At 39.3% G+C, this 24636-nt stretch overlaps 1 protein-coding gene across 1 annotated transcript in view; it reads right to left on the reverse strand.

Moving 5' to 3' along the window:
• Positions 1–24636, reverse strand: part of TNKS (tankyrase) — a 102956-nt gene that overhangs the window by 70107 nt on the left and 8213 nt on the right. The window contains exon 3 of the mRNA XM_070742135.1: positions 14655–14750. Within this exon, the coding sequence (XP_070598236.1) occupies positions 14655–14750 (96 nt within the window). The remainder of the gene's footprint in view (positions 1–14654; positions 14751–24636) is intronic.

The following is a 24636-nucleotide window of genomic DNA, read 5'->3' on the forward strand; positions in this document are numbered from 1 at the left end:
ACTACAACTACAAAACCAATGTGACATATTTAGAGACTTCACTGAATTTGAAATGTTTATAATACTAAATTCAAGCCACATACTGGAACTTATACATTCTTACTGAAACATGATTCAGAAATTGAAATCTGAGTAAGTAACGCTGAATTCAAACACACACAAAAACTGTTAGAATCTTCATAGATTTGATCATTCTTCCATATCTGATAGTCATATCACAAAGCTCAACGGTTTTGAAAGGTAGTTCTTCATAAGATTTCTAAATAATGATTTACTTTTCTGGCCACCTGCTTTTCTGTTACCAAGCCTTATATTTCTATAAAGCATGATTAAAGCTTTACATATATTACACATAACCACTATCAGGATTCTCTATGCTTGTCACTGAAAGTTACAATAAATTATTTCTGGAGACGACTGGCAAATTAAGCTTTGGAAGTATGTATCAATGCCAAAAATAACTTCATATCTAAAAATAAGCCTGATGCTGACTTTCATTTAATTTAGAAAAAAATTATGGACAATAAATTTACAGATAGTCTTCTACCATATTCAGTGTTAGGATTTCATTCAATTTAACTTTTTAAAAGATGAAATTTTACCTGATTGACTATAAAGTTAAAGATAAACGGTTTCAGACTCTTAATTGCTAGAGATTTATGTTAGTTGTTATTCATTTGCCAATTGATTAGGTCTTAAAGTCCTAAATTCTCATATCATTATCATTATATCTGTTCAAATCTAATGTGAACAGTTTAAAATAATGGCAGACTGTTTTTATTTTTCCTGTGAATATTTTGTAAATTCTTTTTATATTTTTTATATTTTATTAATAAAATTACTCTGGATAACATTCATTTAAAAACAATTTAAAACTCTGCAAAACAATAATAAAAATAAATAAAACAGCTTTTGGTTAACTATTCATGGTACAAGGGGCCTGCTACCTACTCTATCCTAAGGCTTTCAGAGAGGAGAGAACAATTGGCTTGCTTAAATCAGAATTGGGACAAGCATATCTTTGGGAATACTGTATAGTTCCAGTAGGCAGTTACTATGATAGAGAAGACCTGCTTTCTAGAGCCTATTAGTATTTTGAGAATCTTTAATGTGTTTTTTTCTTTTTCAATTTCATTCAATTTATTTTTTTCTATTTTTCCCCTTGTCATGTTTGAAAACAAATAAGAACTGTTATCTTTCCTTTGTACCTAGTATCTGTAACATGCTACTGAAGACAAATTTTAAACCATATATCTATGAATTTTGTGTAGTCTCAAGTTACCCTTTGAAACATTGGTACTGGAAATTGGAAGCAGGGTGGAAAAAAATTGATGATTTTTAAAAATATTTGTTTTTATCGAATTTATTTCAATAAGATGCTTTGGGATTAAAAATCTATTTAAAGATCATTTTCTATTTAAGATACATTTATAATTTAGTTTATTCAGCATGAAATGGAACTTAGTTAACGTATTTGTCTGAGTATAAGATGCATCTTTTTACCTCCAAAAAGAGTGTGAAAACGTGGATACGTCTTATACATCAAATGTAGCCCCACCCCACCCCACACTTTGGCCTCTGCCTCCCAGCAATTTACCTCGTTGCAGCAAACAGCCTGTTAAGCCAAGCAACTCATAATCAGCTTCCCGACTCTCAGATGATTTGCCACCTGCTAAACTGAAACTAAAACTAGCTGCAAGGAGGCAAATTGCTGGGAGAGACATGCAGATTTTTATTGAACTAGATGCAAGGAAGTAAGTCAATAATTATAAATGTCTGTAGAATGTTCCAATTTAAATTCCAAGTTCAAAGACTTACTTTTTAAAGACTGCTTTATTATTGTTCTAGATAACAAAATGAAGAAATTTTTTTAAATAAATGCTTGATCTGAGGAAGCCCAGTGCTATTGTATCTTCTTTTAAATAATAGTAAATAATGTATACTTCCACAAAGCCACATCAATTTTAACAACTCTGTACAAGTATAGTCTGAAATGTAATAGTGTCCTGTTTAGTATTAAGAAAAAGCAGCTAAGTTAAATCCTGACTTAGTTATGCTTGGAGTAGATCTATTTAAATAATTAGGAGGAGTTAGTGTGATTACATTTAAGAAAACCTACCGGCATTAATGAATGATTGAGAGACATAGGTATAACTAGCCTATCATAGAGAAGGATTGGTGGGACATGGTTAACTATCTTCCACTACTTGAGAGGCTGTCACAAAGAAGATGAAATTAACATTCTCTAGGGCAGTGTTTCCCAGCCTTGGCAACTTGAAGAGATCTGGACTTCAACTTCCAGAATTCCCTAGCCAGCATTCGCTGGCTGGATAATTCTGGGAGTTGAAGTCCAGATCTCTTCAAGATGCCAAGGTTGGGAAACACTGCTCTAGGGTACCAGGGGGCCAGACAAGAAGCAATGGCTGGAAATTTGTCAGAGAGATACAACCTCAGTCAGAACAGTGAGCGCAATTAATCAATGAAATAGCTTCTTCCTGAGGTTGTAGGTGCTCAATCACTAGAGGTTTTCAAGAATAGGCTGGACAACATTTGAATGGGGTAGTATAAAATTCCTGCCTTGAGCAGGAGGTAGGATTTAAAGATCTCCAAGTTCCATTTCAGTCACATGATTCTATGATTCTAAAGTTACCAAAAGGTGGTCTACACCAGTTTTATGGTATCTATTATATACTCAAGATTTGTGTACCAATATCTCCCTCTTTTTTCTCTCTCTTTCACACAAATTAGAGTTCATTGGCAAGCATGATAATTATAGGTATCCAAGGACCCAATACTTTAATCAAAATGGTGCAGGCACTGTCAACTATGAAAAGGGGGATGGGGCAGAGGGAATAGGCAGGACAAATGTTACAGTGCTTCTACGGTTGTTCATAAGTGTGAATGGTTTGGAAGGCCTTGGTGCTGCTACATTCATAATTTCAGGATTGGTTTGTAAGTAGTTGGTGGAAGGGGGTATCATAATTTTGAACAGTCGCTAAGTGAACTGTATCTCCGGTATTACCTGAAATACCTACAAACAGCAGAATAGAAGGGGGGGAAAGGGGAAAAAGGAGAAAAATCACAAAACATAAAGGCCTGCTAAGAGAAGTAAAATGGCCGGTACAAGAAAGCAAAAGTAATACCAATAGTAATACATTATTTAGATATAATCTCAAAATATATGGAGCATCACTTGAACATCATCATAATTAACAAATCCTCATCTATCAATTGTAAAAAACAACTTTACTTGGAACAATTTACATCATGCAACAGGACCTTTAATATAGGCAACCCTCTAGGTACGTCCGTTCACTCAGTGAATGTGTGAAATTACACAATAACAACCCCACAAGTATTTACAACACAGTCCTGAAATTATGAAAGTTGCAGCACCACAGTAGTTGTTCACCTTTATCAACGATAGCAGAGGCACTGCAATATTCACCCTGCCTATTCCCCCCGCCATTCCCCACAATTGCTTTCCTCCTCCCATCCTGCCACACTGCATTCATTTACTTTGTGAAGATCTGTCACCTCTCTGCCATGATTTCTTTGAGAGTGGGACGATTTTGCTTCCAGCATCCAACTTGCTTGCAAATCCTTTTCGTGCATCAAAAGTGAAATGTTCTTGATGCCGTGATCTCACAGCCTGAAGTCCTGCGAGATCATGGCGCCAGAACATTTCACTCTAGGTATAAAATGTCTGCAAGTTGACGGGATGCTTTGAGGCAGCGCAATTTTATGATCTTGCGCTGCAGAGAGGCTGAAGACAACTCACTAGATCTTCACAAAGTAAGGATGTGCAGAAAGCAATTGTATGAGATATCTCAGTGAGTCAGGGAGATTTTCAGTGGTCTTAAGGAGGTGGACTGTTCCCTAGGCCCCTTTGGCCTTCCCAACCAAGACACTTCATGTCTACTTAACATCTGGCACAATTAGCAAATGCATGGATGAAAGCAGGGAGTTTTCATGTTCATTTTACATAATTCACTCCAACAAAGCCAATTTATAATTGGCAGACTCCATTACATTCATAACTCAAGGACTACCTGTACTATTAAACAACAAAATCTGCTTATTCCAGATCCTTGGGAAAAACTTGATAGGTGAACACAAACACCATATCCAGCCTGAACATTTGTCTGTGCAAATGGGAAAAAATCTTGGTAGCAGAATTCCTAATATTGGATGGGGTTGCCCACTTCTTAAGAACCAGATTTTGTAACTGGATGAATTTCAGAATTTTTGTGTGGAATCACAGATGGTAGTGGTAGATGATATAACAAATGTGATGCTATCTAGAGTCAGAGATGCATGAACTTAAGACTAATTTCTGTAATTTATTCTGTATGGGACAGATTTTGAAGGGAGCCTGGAAAGTTCAGTTACCAAATGGGAATATCTGAATACTAGATAGTTGCTTTATTTCCATGTCCAATTTGTTTATTTAAGCCATTAACTATTTAAACATCATCATAGCTTGATTATTTGAAGGATATGTAAAACTATGATTTATGTCAATGAATGATATTCATGTTTGAAGATTTACAGAGGCTCTATTTCTGGGCTACCATTTAGACCGATTACCACTAATGATAGGCTTTTTAATGGTAGTGTTTCCATCTCTAGTTACAGAAAATGCTGCTTTCTGGAGCTGTTCTCTTTGAAAGACATTTTGGGGGGAAAAAGTCTCTTTAGATTCTAATTCAAAAATGTTGATATATTACTCTCAAGGCACATAAAAGAAAAGATACTGTACGTTTGTCAAGGATCATAAGATACAACACTTAATGATAGTTCGGGTACAAATAAGCAATCCAATCATATTAGGAACCAGTCAATATATATTATAAGGGTACAAGCAACAAAGTTATAGTCATACAGTCATTAGTGGGAGGAGATGGGTAATGGGAATGATGAGAAGATTAATAGTAGTGCAGACTTAGTAAATAGTTTGACAGTGTTGAAGGAATTATTTGTTTAGCAGAGTAATGGTATTTGGTAAAAATACCTGTTGTTGTGTCTAGTTGTAGTGATCTATAGCAGCGTTTCCCAACCAGTGTGCCGCGGCGTGCCGCGAAGCCTAGGGAAGCTCCAGCTGGGCGGGGCGCTGCCAGTGCCGGACCGCCGGTGCCCCGGACCTGGAGCTCCCACTCGCAGCTGTCCCCCGGCTACTGCCCGATGCAGCTGTTTCCAGCGCTCTCTTGCTGGGCCCCAAAGAAGGAAGGCGGGAAAAAGGAGAGCTTCATTATTCGCGCCTCCTTTTTCCCACCTTCCTTCTTTGGGGCCCAGCAGGAAAGCGCTGGAAACAGCGGCATCTGGCAGTAGCCGGGGGGACAGCTGCGAGCACCGTTCCCCGTAAGTTGCCCCCTCTCCTCCGCCGCCGCCGCCTCTCCTCCGCCGCCGCCGCCGCCGCAGTAGCCGGGGGACAGCTGCGAGCACCGTTCCCCGTAAGCTGCCCCCTCTCCTCCGCCGCCGCTTCTGTCTTGGGGCACGATCTGCCCCCTCTACTCCGCCGCCACTTCCTGCCTTGGGGCGACCAATCCGAGAGTCCAGGACTGTATGGCTTTGCGCCATGAAGAGAAAACGGCCGACTTTTCCCTGCGGCCCGAGCCGTTTTCTCTTCATGGCGCAAAGCCACACAGTCCCGGACTCCCGGATCACTCGCTTCTCCGGTCAGCAAAGCCATCTGCCCAGGAAAGCGTCGCACATTGAAAAAATGCGATGCTTTTCCGGGCAGCCGGCTTGCTGGCCGGAGAAGCGAGCGATCCGGGAGTCCAGGACTGGCTTTGCGCCATGAAGAGAAAACGGCAGCAGGGAAAAGTCAGCCGGGCTAACGGGAGGCGGCGCGTGGCTGGGCGCTGGGGACGTCTGGGAGGGCAAGGGGGCTGATGGCTGCTGCCTCTTAGCTGCAGAACCGGCGGGCGGAGGCGAAGACAACGGCCGCCGGCTCTCTCCCTCCACGCTCTCTCCAGCTCTCTTTCTTTTTCTCTCTGTTGCTGGCGTGGTGAACGAGAGAGAAAAAGGAGGGGAGAGAGAATGAGAGAGAAAGAAAGCAAGAGAGAGGGAAAGAAAGCAAGAGAGAGAGAAAGAGAGGGGGAAAGGAGGGAGAGGGAAAGACATAGAGGGAGGGAAGGAGGGAGAGAGAAAGAGAGCAAAAAAGAGAGGAAGAAAGAAAGAGGGATGGAGAGAGAGAAAGAAGGGAAGGAAGGGAGAGAAAGAGGGAGGGAGAAATAGAGTGAAATGGAGGAAGAGATTTTTTTGTCCAAACTTTTCTTTAGCCCCCCCCCCCTCAGTGTTCCCCAGAATTTTGAAAATATGAATAATGTGCCGCGGCTCAAAAAAGGTTGGGAAACACTGATCTATAGCATTGTTTTGAGGGTAGGAGTTGAAACAGTTTACGTCCAGGATGTGAGGTCATGAGGTTAATTATGTTGAACTGTAATATGTCGATTAATAGGAAATATACATGACAATCTGAGCTATTGCTTCTTCTCATACATTCTCAAACAGTAACATTATTATCAAATAAAGGTGTATAAAACATTATGTGGTCAAAATGTCCTGCTCAGCCAGCCTAGTTTGAACTTGAAAGATTTACAAACAGAAATCAAATGCTCCATTTCGCGGTTCAATCACTTCATGTAATGTCAGAATAGGCAACTTTGATGTTGGGACACTTTCAACCATTATTGGATGTTGCAGCAAAGTATTTTGCAAGAAAAAAAAATCAAACAATTTGGAAGAAAACATACTCAACAAAGCACTTTCTTTAACCTCCCTCTTGAGACAACTTATGTTTTCCTACTGTGTTCTCTTTCCCTCCAATGAAAAAGGTCTAAAAAGTGTCTATTTTTACATAGCCTCTTACCTGCAACTTAACTTAATTTAATTTAATTTATTCGACTTCTATGCCGCTCAATCCCGTAAATCTTTCACCTTATTCTCAGTGAATCAAAAATAACATTCCCATTTTAGGGAGGATGTATTTTGATGGTGGCAGGAGACTGAATCTTTTCAAATGAATACAGTAATTAGCAACCTTATATATATAACAACCATATATTCTCATATGATAATTGCTCTCATTTTACAAAACATGTGCAGACCACACCCAACCCAGCTCCGCAATGGCAAAAAATGCTGCAATATGTCATGATACAACATGTGACGTGATTGAGTTTGACACCCGTGGTTATAGGATTTCTTCTGTACTTTAAAATAGAGCTGAATAACTTGTGAAATTACTGGGAACTGTCTAAGTTCTCTAGAGTAATGTATGAATGAAATATTCCAAACAACTACAGATATTTGTTTTGCAACCAAAACTAGGATCAACAACTTAGCCACTAATTGATGCAGTCGCCAAGTAAAAAAGAAAAATCAAATGACAGCAACTGCGCTTATACTTTTACTTCAGCCTTCCTTTGTCCCCATTCCCTACCCTTTGGAATGCTCACTCTGGTGCTCACATAATTACAGATTGTACTCTCTTAAGTACAGTAATTGGGATCAGCACCTCTGTTACTAAGCAACGTGATCATAAAGTGTGACATCACATGACCTCGTAGATAGCAATTCTGGTAGTTCCAACTATAGCCATCATACTATCCTTTCAATATATAGTCCCCATTGTGTGCCAGCTTACTTTTTAATAATCCCTTCCTCTTCAATCACTTTGGTGTACTACGAAAAGGAGGAGAAAAATCAGGTCAGGCACAGGAGACGTTGCAACAACACTGTTAAGTTAGTTACATGGTTGTTAAGTGAATCTGGCTTCCCTATTGGCTTTGCTTGTCAAAAGGTTGCAAAAGGTGATCACGTGACTTCAGGAGACTGCAAACACACAAATATATGCCAATTGCCAAGCCTCCGAATTTTGATCACCTGACCATGGAAATGCTGCAATGGTCGTAAGTGTAAAAGTGTGAAAAAAAAGTAACTTTTTAAAGTGCTGTTGTAACTTTGAACACTCACTAAATGAATGGTTGTAAAACAAGGACTACCTGTATTTCCTATGGACATGGTCTCTCCTTTTTCAAGAGAAACAAAATGAAAATATTCACAAAAATGTTTCTGGTGAACTAATCATGTGGCAGACTTAGACTAACTTTATTGTCACTTTAGGGACACAGTGGCTCAATGGCTAAGGCACTGAGCTCGTCATCAGCTGTTCTGCGGGTTGAATTCCTAGGGCAATGATGGCGAACCTTTTTTCCTTTGGGTGCCAAAAGAGCATGGGTTTGTGCTATCACACATGAACGAGTGCCCACACCCATAATTCAATGCCTGGAGAGGGTGAAAACAGCTTCCCCTGCCCTTGGAGCCCCTCTGGAGGCCAGAAACAGCCTGTTTCGTAACTTCTGGAGGGCCCAATAGGCTTGTGTTTTGCCCTCCCCAGGCTCCAAAGGCTTTCCTGGTGCCGGGGGAGGGTAAAAGCGCCCTCCCCCATTCCCCCAGAGGCTACCTGGAAGCCAAAAACAACATCCCAGAGCCTCTGTGCGAGCCAAAAATTAGCTGGCCAGCACACATGCATGTTGAAGCTGAGCTAGGGCAACTGCTCACATGCCAGCAGATATGGCTCCGCTTTCCACCTGTGGCACCTGTGCCATAGGTTCGCCGTCACTGGCCTAGGGCCATGTAACTGAGTGAGCTCCCTTTACTTGTCCCAGCTTCAGCTGATCTAGCAGTTTGAAACCATGTAAAAATGCAAGTAGAAAAAATAGGAACCATCTTTGGTGGGAAGGTAACAGCATTCCATGCACCTTCAGTGTATAGCCATGCCAGCCACAGGACCACAGAGATGTCTTCGGACAGCGCTGGCTCTTCAGCTTTGAAAGAGAGAAAAGCACTGCCCCATAGAGTTGGAAACAACTAGCACAGTGATGGTGAACCTTTTTTGGTTCACATGCCAAAAGGTATGAATGTAGATGTGCTAGCCCACATTCCCTCCCTCTCTCCCCCCCCCCCGCCCGCATGTACCCCCCTGCACTACCCCCTGGGCATGCGCACAGGCCTTTCTGAAGCCTGTGAGGCAGTGGTGGATTCATAACGGTGTGGTCCAGAAAGCCACATTAAGGTGAACCCACTGATTTGGGGCATTTTTTTTTTCCTGGTGGCTCTGTGTCAAAAGAAGCCCCCCCCCCTTTATTTTGTTGCATTTGATATGTTGATTTATTTGCATGAGATCAAAGATAATGCACCAATCCTAGTTTTGGGACTATGGAGTATAGATCAGAGAAGCTCTTGCTTCATTAAGCTTATCTGATAGCTTGTACATCTTATCATCTTTAGGATCAGATGCTGTTTGGTTGTCTTATGAAAACTTGGGAATTGGGATGCCAAGGGGGCATGAAAAATTTGAAATGCATCTTTGGGATCCATACATTTGAAATTTCATGTGAATAGATATCTGAAAATCCCATTAGTTTTCTACACACAGGGAAGCTAAGTTACTAAATTGATACTCACCCCACCCTTCTATGCATGAATAAGGAATTCCGCCTGACATTCTGGCAAAATCTATTTTGGAATTTCTGCCATCACCCACCCCCGAATGTTTCATGGCTCTTCTGCAGATCTATTTGAATGTTGTAAAATGGGGGGGGGGGGGGGGAAGGAGGTATAACTCGGCATTCCGCTATTCCTGCTTTGTTTTTGGTGGGGGTGATGATGGTAATTAAGAACATGGCTTTCTTTGTGTTTTCAATTAGGACATCATCCAGAGTTTCTCTAAAAAGTTTTTTCTTTAAGCAGTCTGGGCAGGAGGGTACAATTAGATTTAGAGACGACATTCCTATTCTTCAAAGGTCTCTTTTGGTAGCTATGTGAGACACAAAACACTGAAAAATGAGCCATAAGAATGCATGCTTTAGAAGAGATATTAAAGAAAACAATTTCAGATTGTTTCTCCAGGTCACAAATAATGGCACATCTGATCTGTATGTCTGCATTTTTATGACCCACTAGTTAGTAATAATTTGTAGATGTATATACATCATCTTTCTCTATAAATTATCTTCTAGATAATGATTCGAAGGCTGCTTTCAAATCACCGAAGGTGACATAGTGAGGTCTACATGAGAGACCAGAAGCAATCAGCAAATGTCTATTAAGGTTTCTATTGTAGCCATCACTGTATTATTCAAACATTCAAAATTATCATAATCAACAGCCTAAGTTCCCATCTTAATATTAATTCACCTTGAAAATATATATTACATTAATCCCCTTTCTCTAACTTTCAACCCTCTTTTAGCTTGTCTCACTATTATTTTTAAGAAATGTTCCCCTTTGTTATCCATCATGTCTCACTTGCATTAAAGCTTTAATTATCTGTTTCTTAGCTTGCCTTCCATATTCTCTATCTGCTTGCGCTACTTGGCCAATATACTGCTCAAAAAAATAAAGGGAACACTCAAATAACACATCCTAGATCTGAATGAATGAAATATTCTCATTGAATATTTCATTTGCACAACTATTCCATTTGCACAATTGATTTGCATGTGAAATTGATTGTCAATCAGTGTCCCTTCGTAAGTGGACAGTTTGATTTCACAGGTTTGATTTACCTGAAGTTATATTCTGTTTTTTAAGTATTCCCTTTATTTTTTTGAGCAGTGTTTTTTTCCCTTCTAGGAATATAGGACATACAATAGAATAGACAGGTGGCAGATGTTTTATAGATGGCATTTGTCACCAGAAAAATTGGCAAAAATGTTTAAAAACAAGTTGATGAAGTGTTGGAAATGTGGTCAGAAGCCCGGTTCTTTTTATCATACATGGTGGACCTGTTCAGAGGCGGATACAAATTCAACATTGGATTTGGAAGATATTTAAAAGGACTATTGAACTTAAACCAGGGATTTCTCCTGGGTATTTTCAATAAAGAAGAAACATATTTAATTATACATATAGTAACTGTGGACAGAGTTGTATATGCACAAAATTGGAAATTGAATAGGATACCAACCGAAAGAGAAATATTAAGAAAAATTATGGATTGTGCTGAGACGAATAGATTGATAAAGATAAAGAAGATTTGGACTTCTATAAAATTTGGGGAAAGTTTTATGATTAGATGGAAATTAAAAATAGTTAAAATACATACCATATATACTCGAGTATAAGCCGAGTTTTTCAGCCCCAAAAATGAGCTGAAAAAACCGACCTCGGCTTATACTCGGATCACCACAAGAGGGCGCCGAATCACCACAAGAGGGCGCCCCGCCAGCAAGCTAAAGGGGGGGACGGGGATGGCATGAACTCTCTCCAGGCTTTAGAAGCCTCCAGCCAGAGAGAGAAGCACATTTGTTAGAGATCCACTTGGTACGCCAGCAGGGGGAGGAGGAGAAGGACAGCTCTTTCCTTTACTCCTCCTCCCCCACGGCTGTGGGCTATTCTGTCTCTCCTCCTCCTCATTTCCCTGCTGCCGTCCCAAGCGGATCTCTTTAGCAAATCTGCTTCCCTGCACAACACATGGGGCAATAAAGGGAGACGGAGGAGGAGAGAGCCAGCAAGCTAAAGGGGGGAGGACAGACGGCATGAACTCTCTCCAGGCTTTAGAAGCCTCCAGCTGGAGAGAGAAGCAGATTTGTTAAAGAGATCCGCTTGGTACGCCAGCAGGGGAAGGAGGAGGAGGACAGCTCTTTCCTTTCTTCCTCCCCCCCCCCCCCCCGTGGCTGTGGGCTATTCTGGCTCTCCTCCTCCTCCTTTCCTTGGTGCCGTACCAAGTGGATCTCTTTAGCAAATCTGCTTCCCTGCACAACACATGGGGCAATAAAGGGAGACAAGGAGGAAGGAGGATCAGGGGTGGGAGATCCAGCCAACGAGCCAGCCAGCAAGCTAAAGGGGGGGACAGACGGCATGAACTCTCTCCAGGCTTCTAAAAACTCAAGTTTAAAGACCCATGGGTTAGGGTTAAAAATGCAAGAGTCTTCAAACCTGGAAAGATTAAGGCTTGTGGACTTCAACTCCTACTCCTGAAGTAGCATGGCTGGTGCAGGAATTCTGGAAGTTGAAGTCCACTAGTCTTAAAACTGTCAAGTTTAAAGAGCCCTGGGTTAGGGTTAGAAATGCAAGAGTCTCCAAATCTGGAAAGATTAAGGCTTGTGGACTTCAACTCCTACTCCTGAAGTAGCATGGCTGGTGCAGGAATTCTGGGAGTTGAAGTCCACTAGTCTTAAAACTGTCAAGTTTAAAGAGCCCTGGGTTAGGGTTAGAAATAGGTTTTAGCTTGGTTGCTGATTGAGCTACTTTTTTTACTTTTTAATTTATTGTTATTACCAGATTGCTTTTGTTTACCCTCTTTTAAATTTACAGAGCTAATTTACTGGTTTTCTTTAAAATAAATATTCTAAAACATTTAATCTACTGATGTCTCAATTAATGTAATTTTATTGGTTTCCATTTTTATAAGTTACCAGTAGCCACTGCATTTTCTAACCTCGGCTTATACTCGGGTCAATAAGTTTTCCCAGGGTTTTTTGTGGCAAAAACTGGTGCCTCGGCTTATACTCGGGTCGGCTTATACTCGAGTATATACGGTAACTTACACTTAAGAAACAATGTAATTTTTTTTTACTACTAACTAGTTATAACCCAGATGACGAGAAAAGATTTGGTGGCAGCACTAGTTAATCATATAACACATGTTTAAAGTAGATATGATTTGAAAACCTTTTAAAGTTAATGCTATTTCTTAAATAGTTTCAGTGTTGGAGTATTAGGGGATGCTATGGAAGTTTATTTAGAGAAATTTTTAGTTGTTAAAAATGTTTTCGTTTAGCTTTTAAATATTCAGTTTTGTTTAATACGTAGAATGGAGAGAGGAATTTATGAAAATTTAATTGAATATAGAAACTCAATGCTGTGTTGGCTAGCCACTAGGGAGCGTGTGTGAATAGAAGTTGCTAGGCTCTGATTGGATATTGATATATACATATTTAGTGCTGCTTGTATGTGAGTTTTAAGCTGACTGAGTTTTAATCCTAATAAACAGTTTGTTCCTTCAAGCCATTTTTGAGTGACTCCTTAACACTGGTGATAAGGTGGAGACCTGAAGCTCACTCTGAGAAACGCAATGCTCCATTAGGATGTATTAGATAAGAAAATTTCAGATATGTATATATTGTTATGTAATTAATATGTGTTTTGTATCAATATATGTTTTATTTTTAAAGCAGAGAAAAATAAAAAAAGTTTATATTCTCCCCAAATATTTCTCCCTTTTCTACCCTATTCCGTTGTCTAAGTTTCAAATTATCTACTCTTATCCCTGCTTCTCTCCCAATTCTTCCTGCAATTCCAGTTCCTGTTTAACTTCCCTTAAAATACTCTCCCCTTGATCTCTTTCATCAACCATTTTTATCTTATTATTTATATCTCCTTTTTATCTTATCTTCTTGCTTGTTGATCTGTGTGTTCCATTTTTCCAGCTGCTTTTTCAGTTAACTCCACCTCTTCCTGGACATCATGGTTTTGTCTTTTGTGTCATAATTTCCAGCTTTTCATCTATGCTCTGCTTTTTATTCATAATCTCCTCACATCCTCTTGTCAAGGTATGTTTGAAACCCTGGATTAGCGAAGCAATTTGTTCCCAAGTTTCACTCATATTTTTATTCATCTTGTTTCTTTTTGTCTAAAAGTCCAACAATCTCATTTCCAGCCAAGCAGTCCCGGCGTTGCCCACCGCAGCGACAGATGGATCGGTGAAGTGGGCTGCCTGCTGCAAGCAGGAGACCCAGCCGGGCAGCGGGCTGGCGAGGGAGGGCAGGCAGGCGACAGGGTGCAGTTCACCTCTTCCACAAAGCCCCCTTGGGGCTGAGGAGGGGTGGGGGAGAGGCAAGGGGGTGATCCTTAGCCAGAGCACCAGGAACCCCATGGCCAGTGGCAGGTCCAAGCTCATCCAAGCTCCGGAGTGCCGCCGCCGCTCCCGCCATGGAAAGGCAGCTGGGGAAAAAGTCACCTCAGTAGTTGCCGCTGCCGCTGCCGCCTCTTTCAAGACCGTCTAACTCAGATGGCGTGCCTGCCTTGTCTCTGCCAGCCGGGACCCCTGCTGTTGGCCAAGGAGCCCTCCTGGCAGGCTGAAAAGCTCTGGCGATGCTCACCTGAGCGGCTTTTCGGCCTGCCAGGAGGGCTTCTGGGCCAATGCCAGCCAGCCTGCCGCAGAGATAAGCTTGGGAATTCCATAGCTGGCGCCCTCTGCTGTGAACGCCCGGCACCCCGCCCATCGTCAGGGCCAAATCGCCAGCCTCTCGACGGGGGCTGCCAGGCAGCCTCAGCAACATTTCATGTATAAGACACACCCAATTTTTTAAGCACTTTCTAAAGGTAAAAAGGTGCATCTTATACACCGAAAAATATGGTAGTTTATAACTTCTCAAGGATCTGTTTTATTTAGCTTTTGCTGTTAATATTATTTTAAAAATTTTTCAGATTTCTTAAAGAATATTTATAGTTCTATTAACTTTAACCAAAACCATTAAATTACAAGTTCCAAGTCCTATCATATGCCTAAAGGTAAGCACAATAAGCAAAGTAGATTCTGATCCCTTAATAGCAGTAAATCAACACATATAGTGTTCTCTTTTTATCTCAAGAACTTTAGAAGACTAATTATATGTGTCTTAACAATCATATATACTCACCAGTAAGTACAGCTTTTGCAGAAGGATCTGCAAGATCTAAAGCTGATTTTCCATCTGTATTCCGAATATTTGGATCAGCTCCATGTTGCAGCAGTACTGAATAAAGAAATAATAATAATTCTCAAACATTTGGCATATAGAGTAAGAGCAACTTCCAATAAACACATACACTGATCATGCTGCCAATTTTTCCAACAAAGATCATAATCCACAAATCTGCTTTTGTTTATAATAGACTATTCAACTACTGACTGGTTTTTTCTCAAGGGTGAACATCCCTCCTTATATCACATAACAATTTAGACCCATAAATCTATTATTAGGCTGAAAATTTTCTCCAAACTAATTATGGACAATACATAAATGATATGAAAGTGCAGAGCACATTCTCTATCTCTTTAACTGACACTTGGTGTAAAAGTTTCAAAAAGTATTTTGCCATGAACACATCTGTCTAGAAAATATTCACATATAATTTGCTATGAAGTTTTTTGAGTAAGCAGATTGTCTGTTACATTGATTCTTCTAAAATATACCAACCATCATGAACGTGCAGTCATCTCTACCTTGCTAACACAAAATTAACAATTATCCTTAAATAATACCGAAACTTGCTATATTTTATTGCAAAGAGGTATGCGATAGTAATAGATAATCGTGTTTTGTAGTGTTGAAACACAATGATGCTTATTTTTAAGAGTATAATTTTAATTATTAGCTATACTTTCTTCAAATAAGTTGCAGTTATCTATTTTACTTTACCAAATACTTATATACTTTCAAAAACAAGCCCAATTATTTTCTTTTAATAACTGAAAAGTATAATTTTTATCTATTCTTGATCTTCATAGTAAAATTAATAATTTACCTAATACAAAATATTTGTTCTAGAATACAAAGTAAAGTGAGATAACACTCAAAATAACTAATGCATAAATATTATCTGAATAAATATAATAAAATCAAGCAATAGGCATCTTTCCTATTTGGAGACAGGTAGTTTTTGTTATTTTGTTTTTTGTTTTTATTTTAAATAGAAATAATACAAATATAGTACATATTTTTTAAAAAGGGAAAAAATACAAATACAGTGATACCTCGTCTTACGAACCTAATTGGTTCCAGGGGGAGGTTCGTAAGACGAAAGGTTCATAAGACGAAACATTGTTTCCCATAGGAAACAATGTAAAGTCAATTAATCCGTGCAACCAAAAAAAAAACCCGCAAAAAAAGGCGTTCGGTGACTGCTGGGAAGCCGCGCGGCTATTTTAAAAGGTGACAGCCGGGCTGGGGGGCTTCCCAGCAACCTCCCGAACCCCGAACCCGGAAGTTCGGCAAAAGTTCGGGAGGTTGCTGGGAAGCCCCCCAGCCCGGCTGTCACCTTTTAAAACAGCCGTGCGGCTTCCCAGCAGCTTCCCGAAGCCGAACGCCAAACCCGAACTTCCGCGTTCGACGTTCGGCAACTGCTGGGAAGCCGCACGGCTGTTTTAAAAGGTGACAGCCGGGCTGGGGGGCTTCCCAGCAACCTCCCGAACCCCGAACCCGGAAGTTCGGCAAAAGTTCGGGGTTCGGGAGGTTGCTGGGAAGCCCCCCAGGCCGGCTGTCACCTTTTAAAACAGTCGTGCGGCTTCCTAGCAGCTTCCCGAAGCCGAACGCCAAACCCGAACTTCCGTGTTCGGCGTTCGGCGACTGCTGGGAAGTCACGCGGCTGTTTTAAAAGGTGACAGCCGGCCTGGGGGGCTTCCCAGCAACCTCCCGAACCGAACCTGGGGTTCAGAAAAATTTTGCCTCTTCTTACAAACTTTTTTCGAGTTACGAACCGGCGTTCGGGAGGCTGCTGGGAAGCCCCGCTGCCCTGCTGTCACCTTTTAAAACAACCGCGCGGCTTCCCAGCAGTCTCCGAACGCCAGTTCGTAACTCGAAAAAAGTTCGTAAGAAGAGGCAAAATTTTTCTGAACCCCGGGTTCGTATCACGAGTTGTTCGTAAGACGAGGGTATCTTGAGGTACCACTGTATTACAGTGTACCCCCTCCCTGGAGACCATTTTTTCCCTTATATTTGTTCTATAACAACTAAAAGATATACAATATATTCCAATTACACCCTTATCCTCTCCAAAACAACGTATGTTGAGTAGGTTTATTCCCTTTGCCTTCCACCAACACTGTTTTTATAAAATCCCCCGTATTTCATTATAATTGTTTGCTTTAAATCAACCCTTTTAAAAATTTAATTTCCGTTGTTAATTTATCATTTATTGCCATACTCCAAATTTCATTATATCATTCATTTCTTTGAATATCCCAATTTTGTCTCCAATATTTTAGGTATCACTAATCAAGCTGCCGTCATCAAATTTCAAATTTATAATCAATTCTTTTTCTTTTATAGCCTGTTTTTCCACCAGCAATACTAATGCAATCCTCAGTAACATATCTCAATTTATATTCAAAAGTGCCCTAATTTTTCTAAACACCATGTCCCATTTTTTGTGCACTATCACAATCCATACTAACCTACCCAGACTTCATGCTCTGGGGAATCCAGAGCATGATACCATGGTCTTTCAAGGATGCCAATGCAATCATAATCTCACCACATATGTTTATATGTTCCAACCTTTCTTGCAACTTCAACAAATATTTGCATATTTATTTATTAGACTTATATGCCGCCCCTCTCTGTGGACTCCGTAGATTTACCATCTATTTGATTTAATTTAGGTTGTTAGGTACCGCTTCCATATAACTTTCTATCCATTTTTCTTAACTCGAACTGACATATTCTTATATGCTCATCTATTCCAAATACTTTTCCAATCATAATCATTTATTTCATTTATTTCTCCTAAATCTGATTTCCAAATTAATTTTAAAACCTTTTGCCTGCTCTTCTAATTCAGTTAATATTCTATATATTTTCCCAATTTTTCTTTTACCTATATGTTCTTCATTCACTTCATATTCTTTTATAATCATTTCAAATTTTGATAACTGTCTATCTTTCTCCTCAAATTTTCCTTCCATTTTTATCCATTTCTCTAATTGTATTAAATTCAACCAGAGGTGGGTTGCTCCCGGTTCGGCCCGATTCTATAGAACCTGTAATGAGAATTTTCCCCCACTCACCAAACCAGCTCTCTCGGCAGCTGGCCATGCCCCCAAACCAACTCTCTCACCATAGGTGCCATCATATGTGTTTTCAGATGCCGAATACCTCTCACGCTCTCATGGCATGGGAGGAAGCAAGCCGGAGGCAAGGTAAGTTAGAACCCAGCCCTGAATTCAAACAATTTAATTTAATATATGTTAAAACATTGTTTAGTTGGTTTATATTCTTTACCTTGTTCTTTCAGTCTTGACATTTATATATCTGATTTTCTTTTAGTTTACTAATCCATTCTTTCAATTCAATCTTCAATTTCTCTATTTCCACCATCGGTGTTAAGGGAGAAATTCCTGGCATTAACTGATATTTCCATTTATTCCTCCTAGCAATTTTTAAAATATCCCTTTAAAAACAATATGTTTCTATACAATCTCCTATTTCCCTTAATTCTTTCAACACTACATCCCTCCATATTAAATCTCTACTTAATGCTATAATATCTGGAATCATCTTTAATTGATTAGCTATCCAGTACTTTCTAACATTTGGAAGACCCAGCCCACCCTTTTTAATGGTTCATACCATAATGCTTTATTTATTCTTGCTCTTACCTCCATTACAATATATGTCCAGAAACCTCTTCGCTTTAATTCTTGATCCGAAAATTTAATTGGTATCATCCAAAAAATAATAATTTTTTTTTGATACAACCTTCATTTTTATAATTGCAGCTCTTCCAAACCATGATAATTTTACTTTTTTGTATTTACCTATTTTATTTTTTATACAGTTTACTAAAAAGCAGAGACATTATCTGCTGTGGTTGGCTCACAGCCAGTTCCTCTGGTCACTGATTTTGACTCAGAGGAGCCGGGTCCAATCAAAGAAGACCTGTCTGGCTTAACGAAGAGTCAGACAGTGAAGGGGACGGAGAGGTTGATGTGGAAGGTGAGGCAGACACCTGAAGAGCCTGTAGGATCTCCAGTCAGAACCTCCTCGGAGTCAGACGAGGAAGGGGTGATGGATGATCCCATCCTAAATGTCAGGGTGCGTAGAATGCTGGGATGCCAGAAGCAGCTGCACAGACACAGACAGAAATTCTAAGTCACAGCTGCAGCAGGGTTAAAAAGGGAAGGGCTGCAGAAGGCAGGATGGGAGATTATTGTTCATTTTTGAAAGGAACAGAAACTTTGATGTTTCGTGGTTTTAGTTTTCACTTTGGACACTTTTGGAATTCTGACACTCAGGTCAAGTGAGTAATTGGCTGATGCAAGCCAGAGAGACTTTTATTGCTGACTTGAGTCGTTAACCCTGACCCTTGGACTCATAAACCAGCATTCGTTTTGCAGTTGCTGTGGCATTAAACCAATTTTGTACATAAAGAAACATTTTGCCTATTGCAAGCTTCTCTGTGTGTCTTTGTTTATTGTCTTGTTGGATGGTCAGCCGGACAGGCAAAACATTATCCTGCCAATAAAAGGGCATATACAAATGGGAACACCTTGAAAAATCATCAAAATATCTTTTAATATGCTGTTGGTCCACCTTTTGCGGCAAATACAGCCTCAATTCTCCGAGGTATTGATTCATACAAATTGTGAATTGTTTCCAAAGGAATTTTAGCCCATTCTTCAGTTAAAGCACCCTCCAGTTCTTTTAGAGACAATGGTGGTGGAAATCAACTTCTTACCTGAATATCAACCATAAATGCTCAATAATGTTGAGGTCTGGTGATTGTGTTGGCCAGATGAGATGCTGAACTTCATTAGAATGTTCCTCGTGCCATTCTTTAACAATTCTTGCTCTATGGATTGGTGCATTATCATCTTGAAACATAGCACCCCCCCCCTCTGGAAACAGTTCTGTAACCATAGGATGAATTTTGTTGGCCAAAATTCCTAAATAGTGATGGCTGTTAATTCTTCCATGAAGGGAAATCATTGGCCCTGCAGATTTTCAAGAAATAGCACCCCAGATCATCACTGAACCCCCACCATGTTTGACGGTTGGGAGAAGGCAGTCTGGATGAAATGATTCTTTTGGCTGTCTCTAAACGTAAACATGGCCGGAGGTCGGAAAAATGGTAAATGATGATTCGTCAGAGAAAATCACATTTTGCCACTGCTCAAGGGACCATTTCTGGTGGTTTCTACACTACTCTAAATGCTTTGAAACATTTGTCTTTGAAAGCAGAGGTTTTCTAATTGCAGCTCTTCCGTGGAATCCAGATTTGTGAAGCTCCCTTTGAACAGTTTTTGTGGAAACTGGGTTCTGGACGTGTCTACTGAGCTCCGCAGCGATTTTAGGAGCTGTGATCTTGCAATTCGCTCTAACAATTCGCTTTAGAGTCCAATGGTCTCTTTCAGACAACTTCGACTTTTGACCAGACCTGTGTTTGGCTGAGGACGTTTTCCTTTCTCTTTCAAAAGCAGTCATTAATTTTGAGACATTACCTCTTGAAACACCAAACATTCGGGCACTTTCTGTTACACTAGCGCCTGCCATTCGAGCACCAACAATTTGGCCTCTTTGAAAGTCTGAGAGGTCTGCCATTTCTAGAAGGTTATAACTAATTTCCTTAAATTTCTGTTAAAAAAAAGGTAGTTTTAAAAAAACATCAAATAATAGAATTTAAAAAAACATTAAAATATGTCAAGTTTTGATTAATTTTAACACGTTTAAACATTATGATGCCAAAAAGTGTTTCCATTTTTTGATCCACCCCCTGTAGTCAAGGCTATGGTTTTCCAAGTTGCAATGTATGGCTGAGAAAGTTGGACCATAAGGAAGGCTGAGCGTCAAAGAATTGAGGCCTTTGAACTATGGTGCTAGAGAAGATTCCTGAGATTCCCTTGGATTGCAAGGCAATCCAACCGGTCAGTCCTAGAGGAGATCAACCCTGACTGCTCTTTAGATGGCGAGATCCTGAAGATGAAATTCAAATACTTTAGCCAGCTAATGAGAAGGAAGGACTCACTGGGGAAGAGCCTAATGCTGGAAAAGATTGAGGACAAAAGAAAGAGGAGACAACGGAGAATGAGGTGGCTGGATGGAGTTACTGAAGCAAGGAAGGCCTGGAGGAACGTTGTCCATGGGATCACGATGGGTGGGACACAACTTCACAACTAACAACAACAACATATTTTATATCTTTCGTTAAGTTTTCATAATTTGTTTTCTTTAGGTCTTGAATATTTTTTGGGATTTAAATATTTCCTTTTCATTATCAGCAAAAATATGTTGCAAATATTTAATATCTACTATTTTAAATTTATGTTTTTATTTCTTCTTCTTTACTGTGGTTATATAACATCATTTCTGATTTTCCCCAGTTTATTCGTAATCCACTATATTTCCTAAATTCATTCAGGTGTAAATTTATCCTCTCTATAATAACTACAGGATTTTGAAATAATAATGTATTATCTGCAGATAAATTTATTTTAGTTTTCTTCTGTACATCAATTCCTTCAATCAATGAATCTTCCCTAATTGCATTTGCCAAGACCTCCATCAATAACGCAAATAAAACTGGGGATAAAGGGCAACCTGAGACAGATAGTTGTTTATAGGAACATTAATTTTTTTAAAATGAACATATACTGCTTAAATATTTCATTATTTCCACTTTAATAACCCTTGTTCCTCATATAACATTATTCCGGGTAGGTTGCATAATCTTGCTTTATTCTTTACCAAATTTACTAAGTATTCAATTCAATGTTCAATTAACAGAAAGTGAAGTAAATCACATTGTAAACTAAAAAAAAAGCAAATTTTCTTCAATATAATAAGTTGATATTAATATTTATGTAAAACCATTACATTCTTCAGAATATAACTGTAGATTTAACAGCGTCAGTTAAATTACTGTTACATTATACATTTTAAATTGATTATGTTTATCAGATAATTGTGTTTCGAAAATATCCAATATCCATATCCAATATATATCCCCCTAAGAATGAGATGGGTGAATCTGAATAATAATGATCTAATTTTTAGACATTCCTAGAATAAAGTATTTCATTCCCAGGCCTTTGTAGTAAAAAACATTTCAGGAAGAAGTTGACACAAATTTTTGATGAAAAGCAATCTAAATATTTTATATATAGGTCAGGGTCCTCCAATCCTTGGGCCATGGCTGAGGCCCATTTGGAACCAGGTTGTTGCTGGCAGCCTGAAACGCACTGGAATGAAGCAAAACTCACACAAATGGAGTTTCATGCATGTGTGCACACATGTAGCTGCCCCTTGCAGAAATGGAGCTGTGCATGCAAGCATATTAGCTTGACATTCACACAGAACTATTTCCTCTTCCTCTCTACCATTCCCAAAGCCGGAAAGGTTGGGCAGTATGGGGACCATTGATATAGGTAGTTCTCAGGTAACAATAGCAACTGGGATGGGAATTACCATTAATTAGCCATGATTAATGGGAATGTCACCTAACTGCATCACTTAAAGAGGACAATCCTGGCTGTCGTCAGAGGAGCTCCATTATAGAATATAAGGGATATCAGAGCCATAAATTTCCTATTTGGTTTTTAGCAAAAACACTGCACATATATTGCAATTTTGGGAAGTAGTGCTGTCATTTCATTTATTTCCTTTTTTTTTCTTTTTCAGCCTACTGTAATTTCATTTATTTACTTAATGCTTTCTCTCTTGGTCACTGCCTGGACAGGTCCCTTTAGCTTTCTTGGCAATTTGCCATTGCCTGCTTCCTAGAGTTCAGAAAGAAGATAGGGCCAAGATCACCCAACTGGCTTTGAAGGTAAAGTGGGATTAAAAACCCCAATTTCCAGGTTTGTAGCCTGGTGCCTTAACCACTGAATTAATTAATTAATTCGATTTTTATGCCGCCCTTCTCCTTAGACTCAGGGCGGCTTACAACATGTTAGCAATAGCACTTTTTTAACAGAGATAGGCTATTGCCCCCGCAATCTGGGTCCTCATTTTACCCACCTCAGAAGGATGGAAGGCTGAGTCAACCTTGAGCCGGTGATAAGATTTGAACCGCTGACCTGCAGATCTAGCAGTCAGCTTTAGTGGCCTACAATACTGCACTCTACCCACTGTGCCACGTCGGCTCTTATGAGGTAACAAACTGACTCTCTGATAATATCTGTTATACATGCAGTATTGATGCAAGATTGATTGATAGAAATTAAATACATATTTTAGATGTAAATGATGTAGAACCAATGTTGTATAATTATTTGAATGATGCACAGCAATGCGAAATTAATCTCATATACTCTTGGTGCATTCACTGTCAGCTTTAATCAATATGCAATTAATTATATAATTAAGTTTTTGTTTTTGTTTTTAAAAATTACTTTTTGCATCAGCGAATGATTGAGAGAAATACTATGCATTTAATATGGAAAATCTTAGTCTTAAAAAAACCCTCTGTTTAGATCAATTGCAGATATATAAGGGCAGATTTGAAGATAGAGCAATGTGTTCACAAAGATGATCCTAAGAACACTGAAACTGCTTCTATAGGTAGTCCTTAGTTAATGACCATTTGTTCAGCAACTTTTCTGTGACCATTTAAAATTATCACGGGGCTGAACAAGACTTGTTAGTCCTCAAAGTTGCAGCCATTGCAACAGTCCCACAGAGATGTGATCGCAATTCGGACGCTTGGCAACCAGCTTGTAATTAGAATTGTTACAGTGACCCATGATCATCATTTGCAGCTTCTGCCAGCTTCCAATAAACAAAGTCAATGTGGGTAAGCTGGCAAGAAACTACAAATAGTGATTATGTAACATTTGTGCCTCATATCCATGTGGGATTTTGCCTAAAACAGCCATCATCATGTTATGTTTTTTTGCAACTGTGTTGTTTAGTGACAGAGTTCCAATTTCCAATTAATCTCATTAACAGGAGACTGCCTATACTATTATATAAAAAAGATACTGTAATTCAATGAAACTTGAGTCTGGATACCACTTTTATAACCTTTAACACACACACACACACACACAAACAAACACACACACACACACACACATTTTTTCTAAAAGCTAATCTTGTCCAAACGTTATTCCTCAACAGACAGGTCAACAACATACTACTTCAGGCCCTTTGCGCCCCACAACTTGCCATAAAGTTTACATATCAGCAGATCATTGGGATCTCCCTTTGATTTTTTTGAGGAAAGTGAGAATACAGTATCTGATTCAGGTTCTCTCATTAAATACAGCAAGTTGGTTGAAAAATGAAAAAAGAGTGGAAATAGCCACCTTTTCTTTTGTTGTTCATTTTTTAAAATATAACAAATAAATTCATTCATTGCTCAAAATATAACAAATAAAAATGAAAGGCAGTGGATGCACTGGCTGTTGAACTGGCACTTGGATCACACACACACACCCAATCTTTCCTCTGTAAATAGGTAGGTGGGAGAGAGGGAGGGAGGGAGGGAGGGAGGGAGGGAGGGAGGGAGGGAGGGAGGAAGGAAGGAAGGAAGGAAGGAAGGAAGGAAGGAAGGAAGGAAGGAAGGAAGGAAGGAAGGAATCCAAAAATTAATAAAACATTATAAACTATAGAGGTATCATATTTTTCTATCTAACTTAATTGATAGTAGATGACCTCAAGAGTTCAGGTCTCAAGTAACTCAACTATCTTCATGCAATTGTTTCCAAATTGATACTTTTGCTGCACTGTAATTTAAACTTAGAAATATTTTTTATTTGTAGCCTCAGATTTCTCTTTAACTTTTTTACATCCAATATTATTTTATAACTCCGTATTCTACTGTTATTTTATTATATTGTATTTTAAGGTATGTTTTTTATTTTATGACCTGTGATTACAACTAAACTTACTTACTCTACTTACTACTTGATTTAGTTTTAGA

This window comes from Erythrolamprus reginae, chromosome 2 (assembly GCF_031021105.1).
Source record: "Erythrolamprus reginae isolate rEryReg1 chromosome 2, rEryReg1.hap1, whole genome shotgun sequence".
Taxonomy (NCBI): domain Eukaryota; kingdom Metazoa; phylum Chordata; class Lepidosauria; order Squamata; family Dipsadidae; genus Erythrolamprus; species Erythrolamprus reginae.